Source organism: Stylophora pistillata, chromosome 10, assembly GCF_964205215.1.
Source record: "Stylophora pistillata chromosome 10, jaStyPist1.2, whole genome shotgun sequence".
Taxonomy (NCBI): Eukaryota; Metazoa; Cnidaria; class Anthozoa; order Scleractinia; family Pocilloporidae; genus Stylophora; species Stylophora pistillata.
The window spans coordinates 1,830,001-1,842,711 of NC_142528.1; the positions used below are offsets into that span (position 1 = coordinate 1,830,001).

The 12,711-nt window shown below is 34.0% G+C and overlaps 2 protein-coding genes across 3 annotated transcripts in view; one reads left to right on the forward strand and one right to left on the reverse strand.

Annotated features, from left to right (window-relative positions):
- The window catches only part of LOC148721285 (QRFP-like peptide receptor), a 58,168-nt gene that overhangs the window by 26,366 nt on the left and 19,091 nt on the right, over window positions 1–12,711 (reverse strand). The window lies entirely within an intron of this gene.
- The window catches only part of LOC111319141 (uncharacterized), a 41,868-nt gene that overhangs the window by 16,936 nt on the left and 12,221 nt on the right, over window positions 1–12,711 (forward strand). Inside the window, exons 2-3 of one of the 2 annotated variants that reach the window (XM_088735876.1) lie at window positions 7,082–7,395; window positions 8,717–8,861. The exons of the other annotated variant lie outside the window; for it this stretch is intronic. Coding sequence (XP_088592002.1) covers window positions 7,082–7,395; window positions 8,717–8,861 — 459 coding nt within the window. The remainder of the gene's footprint in view (window positions 1–7,081; window positions 7,396–8,716; window positions 8,862–12,711) is intronic. 2 annotated transcript variants of the gene reach the window in all.

Sequence of the window (12,711 nt, forward strand, 5' to 3'; positions counted from 1 at the left end):
TTCATTTTTATTCAATTTAAAATTTAAAAATCCAGCTATTGGAGAATTGAAACCATCACTGACTGTTATTGTGTATAATCCAGCATTTTTTATGATTATGCCAGTTATCTTTTGGATCGACTGAGAAATCTGAATCAGAACTTTGATAGACTTTGTTGGTGTGGTCTGCGGAAGAATGAGCATACCATAATACTTGTGGATAGTTATCATGAGCTAATAAACCTCTATACCATATTTTTTTATTGCTTCATCTACATAATACTTTGTGGCTGGGCTGGTTGGTAATTTTTGGTTGACGAATCATTAGCGGTGCATTGAAATATATAAAACCATTATGAACTACACTATAAAATTTGTCCCAAAGATCTTTAACTGGTAAGTCATTGTGATAACCTTTAGAACCGTAAATGACAACCCAAATATCTAAGTTCTGATCATATACCTGACCTGATTTGTTTTTCATCACAACGTCAACCATTAAATAATTAGGTGCTGTATTATTCCATTTAGTCATATGAACAATACTTCTTCCATGGTTTGAAAATCGATTCATGAGTTGTCTTGAGACTGTCTCAACAGAGCTTGTGGCACTTAAAGTTAATGTATTGTGATCTATCTTGTTTGATTTCCGCCATAATTCAATGGCAACTGTATATTCTGATTTATCAGCTTGGTACATGTTAATTCAGAACCGTGATGAATAGTAACCTTTATTAGTGTCCAAGTTCAGCTTGAATGGTTTTACACGACTATTAAACTCATGAAAGTCACTATTGTCAGTTAGTTTTTTCCCGGCGATATCGTCTTCATCGCTAAATTGGCCGGAATCATACATAATATACCTGAGATCATTGTCAAGTCTGCTACTCACACCTCGTGTAATATGATCATCGACGTATTTTTTAGTCGAACAATCAGAGTCATCACTTGGATCATCAACAAATTTGATTTGTTTGTTTCTTGCTTTGAAAGTAATTGGGGGTGCGACTGGCGGACTGTTAGTTGGTTTGATACTAGTTATATCGATTTGTGACAAGTCATTGATAGTTTTTTGAAAATATTGATAACATACTAATTTTGAAAGAGTGAAATATTCTGCCAAACTGAGAGCTGGGGATTGGACCTGCTAGAGTGAGATGCTAACAAACCATAATAACTTTTATTTCTTAAAATTAAGCAGTTCATTAGCTCCCAAATTCATATCACCAGTCATGGATTTGCTGCCATCAAGAAGCATCACAGCAGTTTTGTCAGCTTTACCATCTAATTCATTGATTATAGTGATTAAATAAGCTTTCTTAACAAGTTCAGATTATAATTTGTTATCATTAACAGCAGCAGTACCATTCAATGGTTGATCTGAAAGGCCTGTGATTTGTCTGTCAGCACCATGAACGCTTGTGAAATTTAAAGCTTTTTCAATATTGCCTCCTTGTTTTTTGTTGAGATAATTGGTGAGATTGGTTCCACTATGTAGTATATTTGCTATTTCGTCATCAACATATTTCTTAGTTGAACAATCAGTGTCATCAGTTGGATCACTGACAAATTTTATTTGTTTGTTTCTTGCATTGAATCTTGTTGTTGAGACTGAATTTGAATATGATCTTTTGATCTGATCTATTGATGTTTGTGAGAACCTATTGAGAGTTTGGTTTAAAATTTGATATAAAACATCGTTTTTTAAATTATGATACTCTTGCAAACCAAGAGCTGGATTTTCATTTCCACCTAAATCCGCAAAATTTTTGTTTTTCAAATTTTTTATTGCTTTACCGCCTAAATTTATATCACCAGTCATAGTGCCGCCAGATAAACTTAGTTTTTTAGCTATTTCATCATCAACATATATTTTATTAACAGCGTCATCATTATTGGTTGGTGTGCTTAATTCAGATATTTTTTTTTGTCTAGCTGAAAATTCAGTGAAGTCTTGATGATTAAGTCCTCTATTTTCTGAATCAGTTTTCAAAGTATCATAATCAGATTCTGTCAGTTTTCCAAGTGAATCTAAGGGGATAATTTGTTGCATATGTTGATGAAAAATATTTGATTCAGGAATAGACATCGAACGATTTTCCTTAAGTAAAGTGTCAAGATCACTTTTCGTGGTGTTATTGAAACTTAAAGGTTTGGGATTTCTTATCGTTTTTCCATTAAGATTTATCTCACCAGTCATGGTCCCACCAGCTGAGTCTAATTGTTTTGAATTTTCATCGTCAACATATTTTTTATTGACAGCGTCACCATTATTAGTTGGAGTACCTAAATTTTCTATTTTTCTTTCATTATTGGTAAGAAAACTGTCAAAAGTTATCTTACCAAATATAGTGTTGTCATTTTGTATATTAAAATAAGCATCAAGATCAGCGACATCAGCTTTATCATTGTCTAATTGCTCAAATTGAGCCTGAAAAGCATTTTTTGCAGTATCAAATTGGGCTTCATCAAGTTTGGTGTTTAATTGAGAAACATTGACACCGTCTTTTATATCCACCAGCACCTAAATTTATTATTTTGTTGTTACCCATGTCAAAATCACTGGACATAGTTTTTGATCCATCACTGTGAATACATTAGTCGACGTAAACTTTTGTGCAAACATCTTGAGGATCAGTTGGATATTTAATTTTTTTAAGTTGTTTATTTTCCATATCCTAGTTACCATCATCGGTTAATTTAAATCCATTAACTGGCAATCCTCTTTATCCTGTTGATGTTTCACTACAATCGGATGATCTGGAATTCAGCAATCCATTCGAATAACTCATTGTATATTAATTACATGTATTAAATCTGTTCATTTAAGTTTTTTGCAATTGTTTTTCTAGGATTGTCGATGTATAAAAATGAATAATCATCGTGTGTTGCTGCTCGATATGTATGTTCTCTTCGTATCATCCTTTTTTAATTATTATCAGGGAAATCATATAAACTATACAAAAATGGCTGCAATTAGATCTTATGTCTTTTGGAGTCCCAAAATAACTCTGACTTAAGTAAATGACTAAGCATTTTTTATGACTTCCTCCAATGAAATACTCAATTAATGGTTTTTGGTTCTTTTCACAAACGAAATAATCAAATATGACAATTTTCTGTGGTTTATTATTCATTTCAGATACTGTAATTATGGTATCATTACTTGCTTCAAGAACAGGATAACCTGCACCTTCTGATATTGGCTCGAATGTTTGAATCATATATTTGTTTTGATCAAGGTTTTACTATATAAAAATACTTTATTAAAATATAACAGTTTACGAATCATATGAATCAATAAATTAGTCTTACCAGAACCACTTGGGCCACATATCAACATACGAAAATAATCATCAGGCATATATTCGCGGTCTTTAACCTGTTTGAAATCACTTTTGCGTTTTTCAACATTGTAATCAGGTATTCTCATAATATATATTCATTTAGATTAATCCAACTAATATATATGAGTTTATTAAAGTGGAAAGAATTAGCCGAAAGTAAAACCAATATTGGGAATAAAATCAATAGTATACGTAATGAAATAACTGAAAATTATATCAGACGTAAAGCAAGTCAACAAACATATTCAGAATAATTCAAACCAATAACCAAAAAATTAGATGAAGTAATTGAAAATAATATGAATATCTCACCAATCAGAATAAGACCAAAGAAAAAAGCTGGAACACCAAACATTGATTATTACCCAGAAGTGGATCCATTTGAAAATATGGATGTAGAGGGACTTTTTGATGAACCAGTTTTACCACAAAATGATAAACAGATTGTACCCAAACCTCCATCATATGAAGAAACATTTCCAGAGTTTTATGTTGATCCACAATACTTCCCGGATCAACCAAATGAATTACCTCCTGAATATGATGAAGATGAAGTCCCAGATTATGAAATAGATGATGAGGATAAGGAAAAAGACATTCTCAACAAACTTGATATTCAAGATCATGAAAATGTCGAAAAGTTCATTGATCAAGAAACAATGAATCCGCAAAGAACAAGACAATATCTTCGTAACATTATCAAGAAAGCAAAAACAAAGAGAAATCAACTAAACGGCCAAAAAGCACAAATAACAATTAGATTTACAAAAAGGTGACATATCCTCTGCAGAAAGACAATTAAGAAACAAACAAATAGACGATTCAAGAGTAGTATTGAATCAGTATATAAATCGTTATGAAACAAAACTTAAAACAACAGTTGGACAAGGTTTAAGAAGAAAACAAAAAGGAGGAAATGTGTTTTTCAATGATCCAAAATATCTTTTGAAACAACTCGAACTTATCATTGGCGAAATGACAGCTGGCAATACAGGTATAAAAATGAGAAACGCAGGTCAAGCTATTCTGGACACTTCTAAGGTCAAAAATAGTTAATAAAAAACAATACAACGAAATTGTAAAGAATTATTTTAAAATATAATCTAATTATAATAAATAATGGAAAGAGAAATTGTTCTGTCATCTTACAATAACAAATCTGGAAAAAAAACTAACCATCAGATTTTACGACTGATTTTGCCAACACTATAGATCTTGACGATAATCGTCATTACGTCATTGGTCTTAATAGAATCATAAACATGAGTTTCACATGGTTTAATGTTAACAGTTCACTGGATAACCAGAAGATAAAATATAGTAAAGATAATGGTTCAACTTACACTGAAATCACTCTACCAGCTGGTGTATGGACTTATAAGAGTTTTAGTGAATACATTAAATCTCAAACAAAAATAGGTGATAAAACGTATCCAATAACATTGATATCTGATGATAGAATCTTTAGAGTTGAAATAACACTAGCCAATAATTATAAGCTCGATCTTCGAGGCAGTAATTTTAATGAAGTTATTGGTTTTGAAAAGGTTGTTCTAAGTTCTGGAACTCATATTGGTCCAAAGATGCCCAATTTATCACAAGACACTGATATTATAAACAGTCATTGTGATCTCATTGATCACAGTACGGTTGATGGACAAGAAAAAGACATCATCATCTGCAGCTTCAGTACCAGTGTTCTTAATCCATCGTATAGTTTCACTCTTGAACCAAAAAGAGTAACTTATAGTCCAACTTTCACCACGATATATTTGAATTGGTTTTGTGTATTTATCATCATAACAACAAACGACTTTATAACCGTACCCACAATCAGTATGTTTTTGATAAGCTTGAGTAAAAGATTTTTTTATCATAAGGCTGACATCCATGAATTTTCTCAGTTATAGCTTCAAAGTCAGCTTAAATAACAAATGGAACTGGTAATTGTTTATAATAATTATTAAATTTTAATATATTATTGTCTTTAGTAGGCATTTTAACAGCTTGAGTTCCATTCATAATAAGACAATTGCCTTTATGATCATTTAAAACTCTTTCAGAACTGAAACATTGAAAACAATAATGACAAAAATGCTTTCTACCATTATGTTTTGTTATATCATGCATAAATCTGTTAAAATATTTTATTAAAAGATAATGTGAATCGTGTTCATTTATCAGTAAAATATTCAAATGATCTTCATTTCTTTCTTTACTAACATAAAGTGGATATCTTTGTTGATTGTCATATCCAAATACATTCACATTTATGCTATTTTGCTTTTCTATTTTATTTATTTGACTAAGTTTCACTGGAAATTCAATTCCTGAATAATCTAATTTATCAACAACTTCCTGTCAACTTTTTTAATTCTCTGAGGATACTTTTCTTGTGGATTCAAATGTCTGATATAACACCAACGAAAGCATTCATTATCCTTATTTTGCAAATTGGTCAAACCTTTTTTAGGATTCCTTAATTCTGGTGGTAATTCAATATAAGATGAACCTTTTGTTGGATTATAATGATTAAAGTTTAAATAATGCTTATCAACTGAGTTAATAATCCAACCAGATCCTTCTGAAATCCATTGTGCTATTTTATTTAATAATTCTTGCTCTGTTAATTGCAAAGATTCTTCTATGTTTATTTCATTTATTATTGTTTGAGGTTTACTATTGAAATATACTTCGTTAATTTGAAATTCACCATCATGATTGACTTTTACAAAAGTTATTTTTAATGATTCAACTAATCTCATTCCTTTCATTTCTTCTAATTCTTTATCAATAAATCTTCTTATAAATAATCTTGTGCTTTGCATTTGAATTAATGGATCTTTTTCATCTTTAATATTAATTTCATAAGATCTTGTGAATCCTTTCAAAGCTCTATTTGTTTCATTGATTATTGTTCTTTTTAGAGGAACAGGTTTTTTAGTTCTTGGTTTAGGTACTGGAGGTTTAATAATGTTTTTGTCATATTTTTTTTATCATCTCTGACAATCCCCACACGCTTGTTTTTATTTTTGGTTTATTAATTGGAATGATAGGAGGCTCTATGATTTTTTGTTTCATATTTTTTTCTTCATATTCTTGAGCCATCTGTTTTACACTTTTTTGTCTTTGTTGAATAATTGGTGATTGATGTTCATTTAAAATCATTTGAATCATAACATCTTTTGGAATTAATTTGCTAAGTAGCTCTCTCGATAGATTTTCTAAATTTTGTCTATTCATATTATCTATACTATTTGTAAACATTTTTTTTGATCTGGAATCGCTCTCCATAATTAAATTACGTGTTTTTTCTTAAAGTACTTTATCAAATTTTTCGTAATTTTCTTTATTCATACTATATATCAATATTTTTTTGATTCAGCAATACGCATTCTTAATTTTTATACTTAATTTTTCTTTAAGTACTTTTAAAAAATTTAAGCGTTTTAATTTGAAAAAAAGATTAAGAAGAGGCCATTTTGAGTCTGTTTTATGATTTTAATTTTTCCATAAAGTTTAAAAATTTCTGGATTTTTGGATTTTGTCATATCAGTTTACAGATTTATTCCAGATCATTTTTACAGATCGGTTTTACAGATTAGAGTTATATATTTTTCACGGATTATTTCAGATTTTTAGGCCCCAGGGTTGTTGGTCTATACTTCTCAGTCACTATACTACTAACGCAAGGTATATTGTCGCAACTCTGGTTTTTAACCTGTTAATTTGAGACTCCTTGTGTTTTGAAACAGACTTACATTGTCAAGAAACACTTGGTATGGAAAGTGGTACAATCACAGAGGAGCAGATAAGTGTCTCATCCCGTGAACAGAATGTCGGAAAAAGTGTAAGATTACATCATACTGGAAAGACCTGGGTAGCTGATAGGAATCGTTTAAATCAGTGGCTTCAGCTCGATCTCAGAGCTCAACACACTAAAGTAACACGAGTAGCAACACAAGGATCCAGTCAAAAGAATCACCGGGTGAAGAAGTACAAGCTACAATACAGCAACTATGGAGTGAGATTTCAGTACTACAGGGAACAAGGGCAAACAATTGCAAAGGTAAAACAGATCAGAGGTGGCGGAAGATTGTGAAACGTGAACTGCTCCCTGTACACCGCAGAGCCAAGATCATTTCTTAACTTAAACTTCCCACTTTGTGTTGTTTGTTAGGACAAGCAGTCCTCTTTGCAATCTTATTGAGTAGACAGAGCTTCATTACTCGATTTGTTGCAATGCATTTATCAGTAGTTGTTCAAAACAGTATGTTTTAGTCGATGAATTCGAAGCTTCAACGCCCCTCTAGGCAACCCCCTGGCAACCCCACAGTATGGGACTTTTGAAGATTGGGTCGTTCAATTCCCTCCCTGGGTTAAAATTGCGTTCAAATCACCCAATATTGAACGATTTATTTGTGTGATCAACAAAAGTCGTAGAATTTGGCAAAGTCATGTATTTATTTTTAATGGTGCTGTTGGGTTTTCGCTAATAAGCATCATTCTACGATGTCAAAATTGTCTTTCTAAGCCATTCGCTCACGAAAACAGACTCTTTACCTTTAGAATCGTGCAGGAAAGACTTGACACTTCCGTTTCAATTGCCCCACCCTACCCAGAAAGTAAAATTCTTTACCGTAGGGCATGAACGACGGTCAAATACCTGTACCGAGGGAGATATTGAGGCCTCAATTTGATCGGTGCATTACGACAAAAGAAAGTTTTATACTTTTACAACTTTTCTTTGCCGGCGTAAATCTCATCTACTCAGTTTTTAGTTAATTTTAGACTGATATTTGAAGAAAAATTTTTTATAAATTATGCCATACCATGGCATGGGATGAATTTCCTGAATCTAATCTCTCGTGCGATTATTCACGGTTTACCACACGAAAACATTGCAGAATGCAATTCTGTAGATATTATTTAGCAAATTCTCACGTATACAACACGGGCACGTACCGTACATTTTAAATCGAAACAACTAGTATTCATTTCACAATTATTAAGAAGGGCATTCAGAATCATCTATCCTGACCTGTCATATAGTGTAGCACTAGAAACAGCTGGCCTACCGAAACTTCACGAGAGGAGAGAAAAGATTTCAACCAATCTGTTTGACGAGATAGTCCGTAACCCTACCCATAGACTCCACAGCCTCTTCCCTCAAAGGAAGAGTTGTAGATACGCACTGAGGCGCAAAAGAGATTTCACTCTTCCCATATGCAAAACCGAGCGCTTGAAAAACAGTTTTAGTTTTAGCCATGTTTATAAGATGCAGATAATTTTCCTTCTTTCATCATCTGTATTTGTAAATATTCCGTAATTCAGCCTATGGCTGCAAGGTGTTTATAATAAAGTAGCTATCTATCTCTGTTATGATGCAGGAATTTAATGGGAACACAGACGAGAGCAGTGTTGTTTATCACGACCTACATCCACCAATCACAGCAAGGTACATACGTTTCCTACCAGTGGAGTTAAAAAAAAATACGATATCTATGAGAGTGGAACTGTATGGATGTCGGAAAGGTAAGGAAGATAAAACTCTTCCAAGTAGTGTAGGGGGCCTAACTGGCAATTCCGTTGAAGTCTGGGTCCGAGTGTCCCAGCCGAGGTTTATTTATTCATGTTGCATAGGTGTACGAGGGTGTCATAAGGGTTAAAATTAGCGTAGGTGTACGAGGGGGTATTAGGGTTAAATTTCGTGTAGGTGTACGAGGGGTTTTTAGGGTTACGGTTAAATTTCGTGAGAAGGGTGAATAAAAACATCATAACGGTTTTTCAAAAAACAAAAGAGTCCAAGATGGCGGTGGGATTAAGTACAACATTTGGTTTTGCATATGATTTATTTGTTCACTCTGAACGATATTTGAGTTGTAAGTAGGTAACATAAGCTAGAAAGGCTGTCATCATGTCTTTGTATAATTGATGGAATGTAGAATGTTCTCCCACGTTGGAATCATAAGTTTCAATCTCGTTAATGTATCTTGTCACTTGTCTACGTTTTTCACAAAGATCTTGCGTGGTAGCTTTTTCTTTTACAATGGCAAATAATTCGTCTAGGATGGTTCCGGCCCACTGGGGATTGCGTTCAATCTCTTCGTCCAAACAGTTGTTTTTCAGATGACATGGTGTCTGAAATGAATGTAGAAATGTAAGAAGAGGTTATACATAATCGTAAAAATGTCACTCTGATTGACAAGCTGTCATCATGTCACTGTACAATTGAAAAGTAGATTGTTCTCCCACGTTGGAATCATAGGTTTATGGCAACTTCCGCGCCGCCTGGGTCCGAGTGATTCGGCCAAGTGATTTCTAATGAAATATTCATATGGCGTAGGTGCGCGAGGGGGGTTTTAGGGTTTATTCATGCGGCGTAGGTGCACGAGGGGTTTAGGGTTGTTGGGGTTTAGGGATGTTGGGGTTAGGGTTGTTGGGGTTAGGGTTGTTGGGGAGGTTAGGGTTAGATCTCACGTGGGTTCGTGTGTAGGGTTTTTTCGCATCTCATTTTAAAAAATAACGGTTTTCTCAAGACAATGGGAACAAAAGAATCCAAGATGACGGAGGGGTTAACTCCAACACACGTTTTTCGCATACGCGTAATGTTTATTGACACACAACACAGGGAAAAGAGAATGGACCCTATATTGCGCGTTTGGGTATCGCGGATTAGACATACTAATCTAATCGACTTAGACTGTGAGCAGAAGTTGTATTTATAAGAGTCCCAAAAGGTTTCCACACACATGTGGTACAGGTTATTCAGGACATATGACTTTTACGTTTAAAAAATGTAAGAGATGTATTATCGTAAGACACAGGGCTTGACAAGCTGTCAAAGTGTTCGGGTAGACCTTGTCGCTATAAACTCTTGGTCAGTATTATAATGTCTGACTTTTACGATTTCTCCTTGATTGCGGTCAACGCGAATGGTGTGTACTAAAAGAAGAAGAAATAGAGAGAGAAGCGTTTTGGCAGGACAATTTAAAAAGAATAAGAGCACTCTAGAAACCAAAGTGGATAGACGAAATATGAGTGTTTATTATGAATGATACATAGTATCACGCAACTACCCATACCGGTTCTAGGACAATAGAGTATCCACACTTGAAAATTAGAAGGAAATGTATGAGAGATGTAGGAAGGAAACAAAAATTAGAAGCGTTCAATAAATCCTGGTTTAGGGTTAAATTGCGTAGGTTATAGGAGCGTGATTTTTTTTTGATAATTTAAAAAAATAAAGGTCATCTAAGATGGTGTAAAACAATAAAAATAATGAAACCTAAGATGGTGTTTAATCCTCCCTTAGGGAAAATGATCTCAAGATAAAATGAATATTAAAAAAACTTTCATTTTAGAATAAAAGGAAAACATTGTCGTGACCAGGATTTGAACCTGGGTTATTGCGGTCACTCACAAGACCGCACCCCTAACTCTCACCCTAAGCCCAATTCCCTAACCGACTTATTCCCGTATCAAAATCAAAATAAAAACCCTAACAGTCAAACATCGAGTGAGACAAACAATGGAAACAATAAAACGCAAGATGGTGACTCACTTCCAATGGTAAAAGTGATTTCAATATGTCATTAGCATTCGTATCGTGTAAAAAAAATCGAGAATAAAAGAGGTTTGTTTCCGCCTAAACCCTACGATGGAATGTGAATAATTCATCCTACTCCAATAAAATGAAAATAGTTCGGATGGTGATCACTCAGTTCATGAGTATTCAAAATTCTCTGAAAATGATCAATGGGTCGTTCGAGGTATAAACATGTGATAGCTTTTTTCTCAATAAAAATGTTTACTTTAGCTCAAATCTTAATTAAAAATAAACTGTAACGCGTGAATGTGATCACTAGCAGTGACGAAAGTGTTTTAAATTCTATACAAAATTCCGCAAGTGAGGAAAATAACAACGATGCATCGACGCAATTCAATGAGAATTATTCGAAGAGAAATAATTAAATCTCCCGTTTAAAAACATTATCAGAAAAAAATCGAACGAAAAGGGTATTCCAAAACGCAGCACCATGCTCATGAACATTCCCATTTCTCGGGAAAAATGAACCACAGAGCATTCAAACCGGGGAAAAATACAAAATGCCAGCAGACGTTGTAACTGTCTCATTATTATCTGTCCATCAAATTTTAATCAAGTCATAGCGTCCTTACATGTTTTTCGGATCAAAGTCAATGACCTGTCTGTCCAAATTGTTTCCGAGTTATGACGTGTGTCAATCAATGATAGACCAATGGAAATCTAGCAATGTGTATATAAGAGTGGCTATGAGTCGGAATGGTATGATGATACGTGGGACCAAAGTGATGATGAAGAAAGTTCGATTTCATCCAATCAGACAACTGGTGTATCTCACTGAAATTCATCCCTACATACAAGTCGATGAGAAGATATATACAATCAAACCGTTCCTGGATACTCCGTTTAAACACAAAATAAAAGGGATAAAAGAGAGGCAACATAGCAAGTACCTATATACAAGCACGTTTTACACAAAACCTGGACATCGATATGTGATAAAGCGATTGGAAGAATTACAAGGAGTATAATCCAAAGACTTACTTAGCTCATATGATATGGACTTACATGTGACGAAACATGACCAAAACGTGGAAACATTGCCACGGTCGCTACGCGACCGCATTCCGGACGCGCGCGCAGGAGCAGAAAAGAGGAAGAGAAGGAAAGAGTGTACATAGAATGATCTAGTATCACTGTAATAAACTGTTTTAAACTGTCACATTTGTTAGTGGTAATATCTCACCGCGAGCGTATATGAGTCCCAGGAATTGAGTAAAGTTGAGGAATAAAATGACTAGAACGAGTGAGTCCATGCGAATAATAAATTATATTACTTGAAGGAAGAGTTTAAATAGTTATCGCATGTGTCAATCAATGGTGGACCAATGGAAATGGAGCATAGACTGTATAGAAGTGGTTTTAAGTAAGCCAAAAAAGCATCACTAACGAAAACATGCCTAAAGGAGAGACATATGTGGCTGTCATTGCAAAGGCTATTCTAAGTTCTGACGAACCGGTTTCATATTTAGTGAGGGATCGAGCCGACGGTCTTAAGTTGAGTACAGTAAAAGGGGGTATGTTCCCGAATCAAATCTGTGACTTCATTGAAGCAAACTTCCCGATATTCGTGGGAGAGGAAGAGAGAAGAGAGATTGATTGGAGACATAACGTGAGCTGTACTCTTTCGCGTATGAAGTGTTTGGATAATGGAGAATATGGAAGGACCGTGATTCGTCCAGATCACCTATGGAAGTTTACTAAAGATAACAATTAAGTCTGAGCGTTTAAGACAATTATCGTAGAGATATAAAATATATTAAAATGCATGATTTCCCT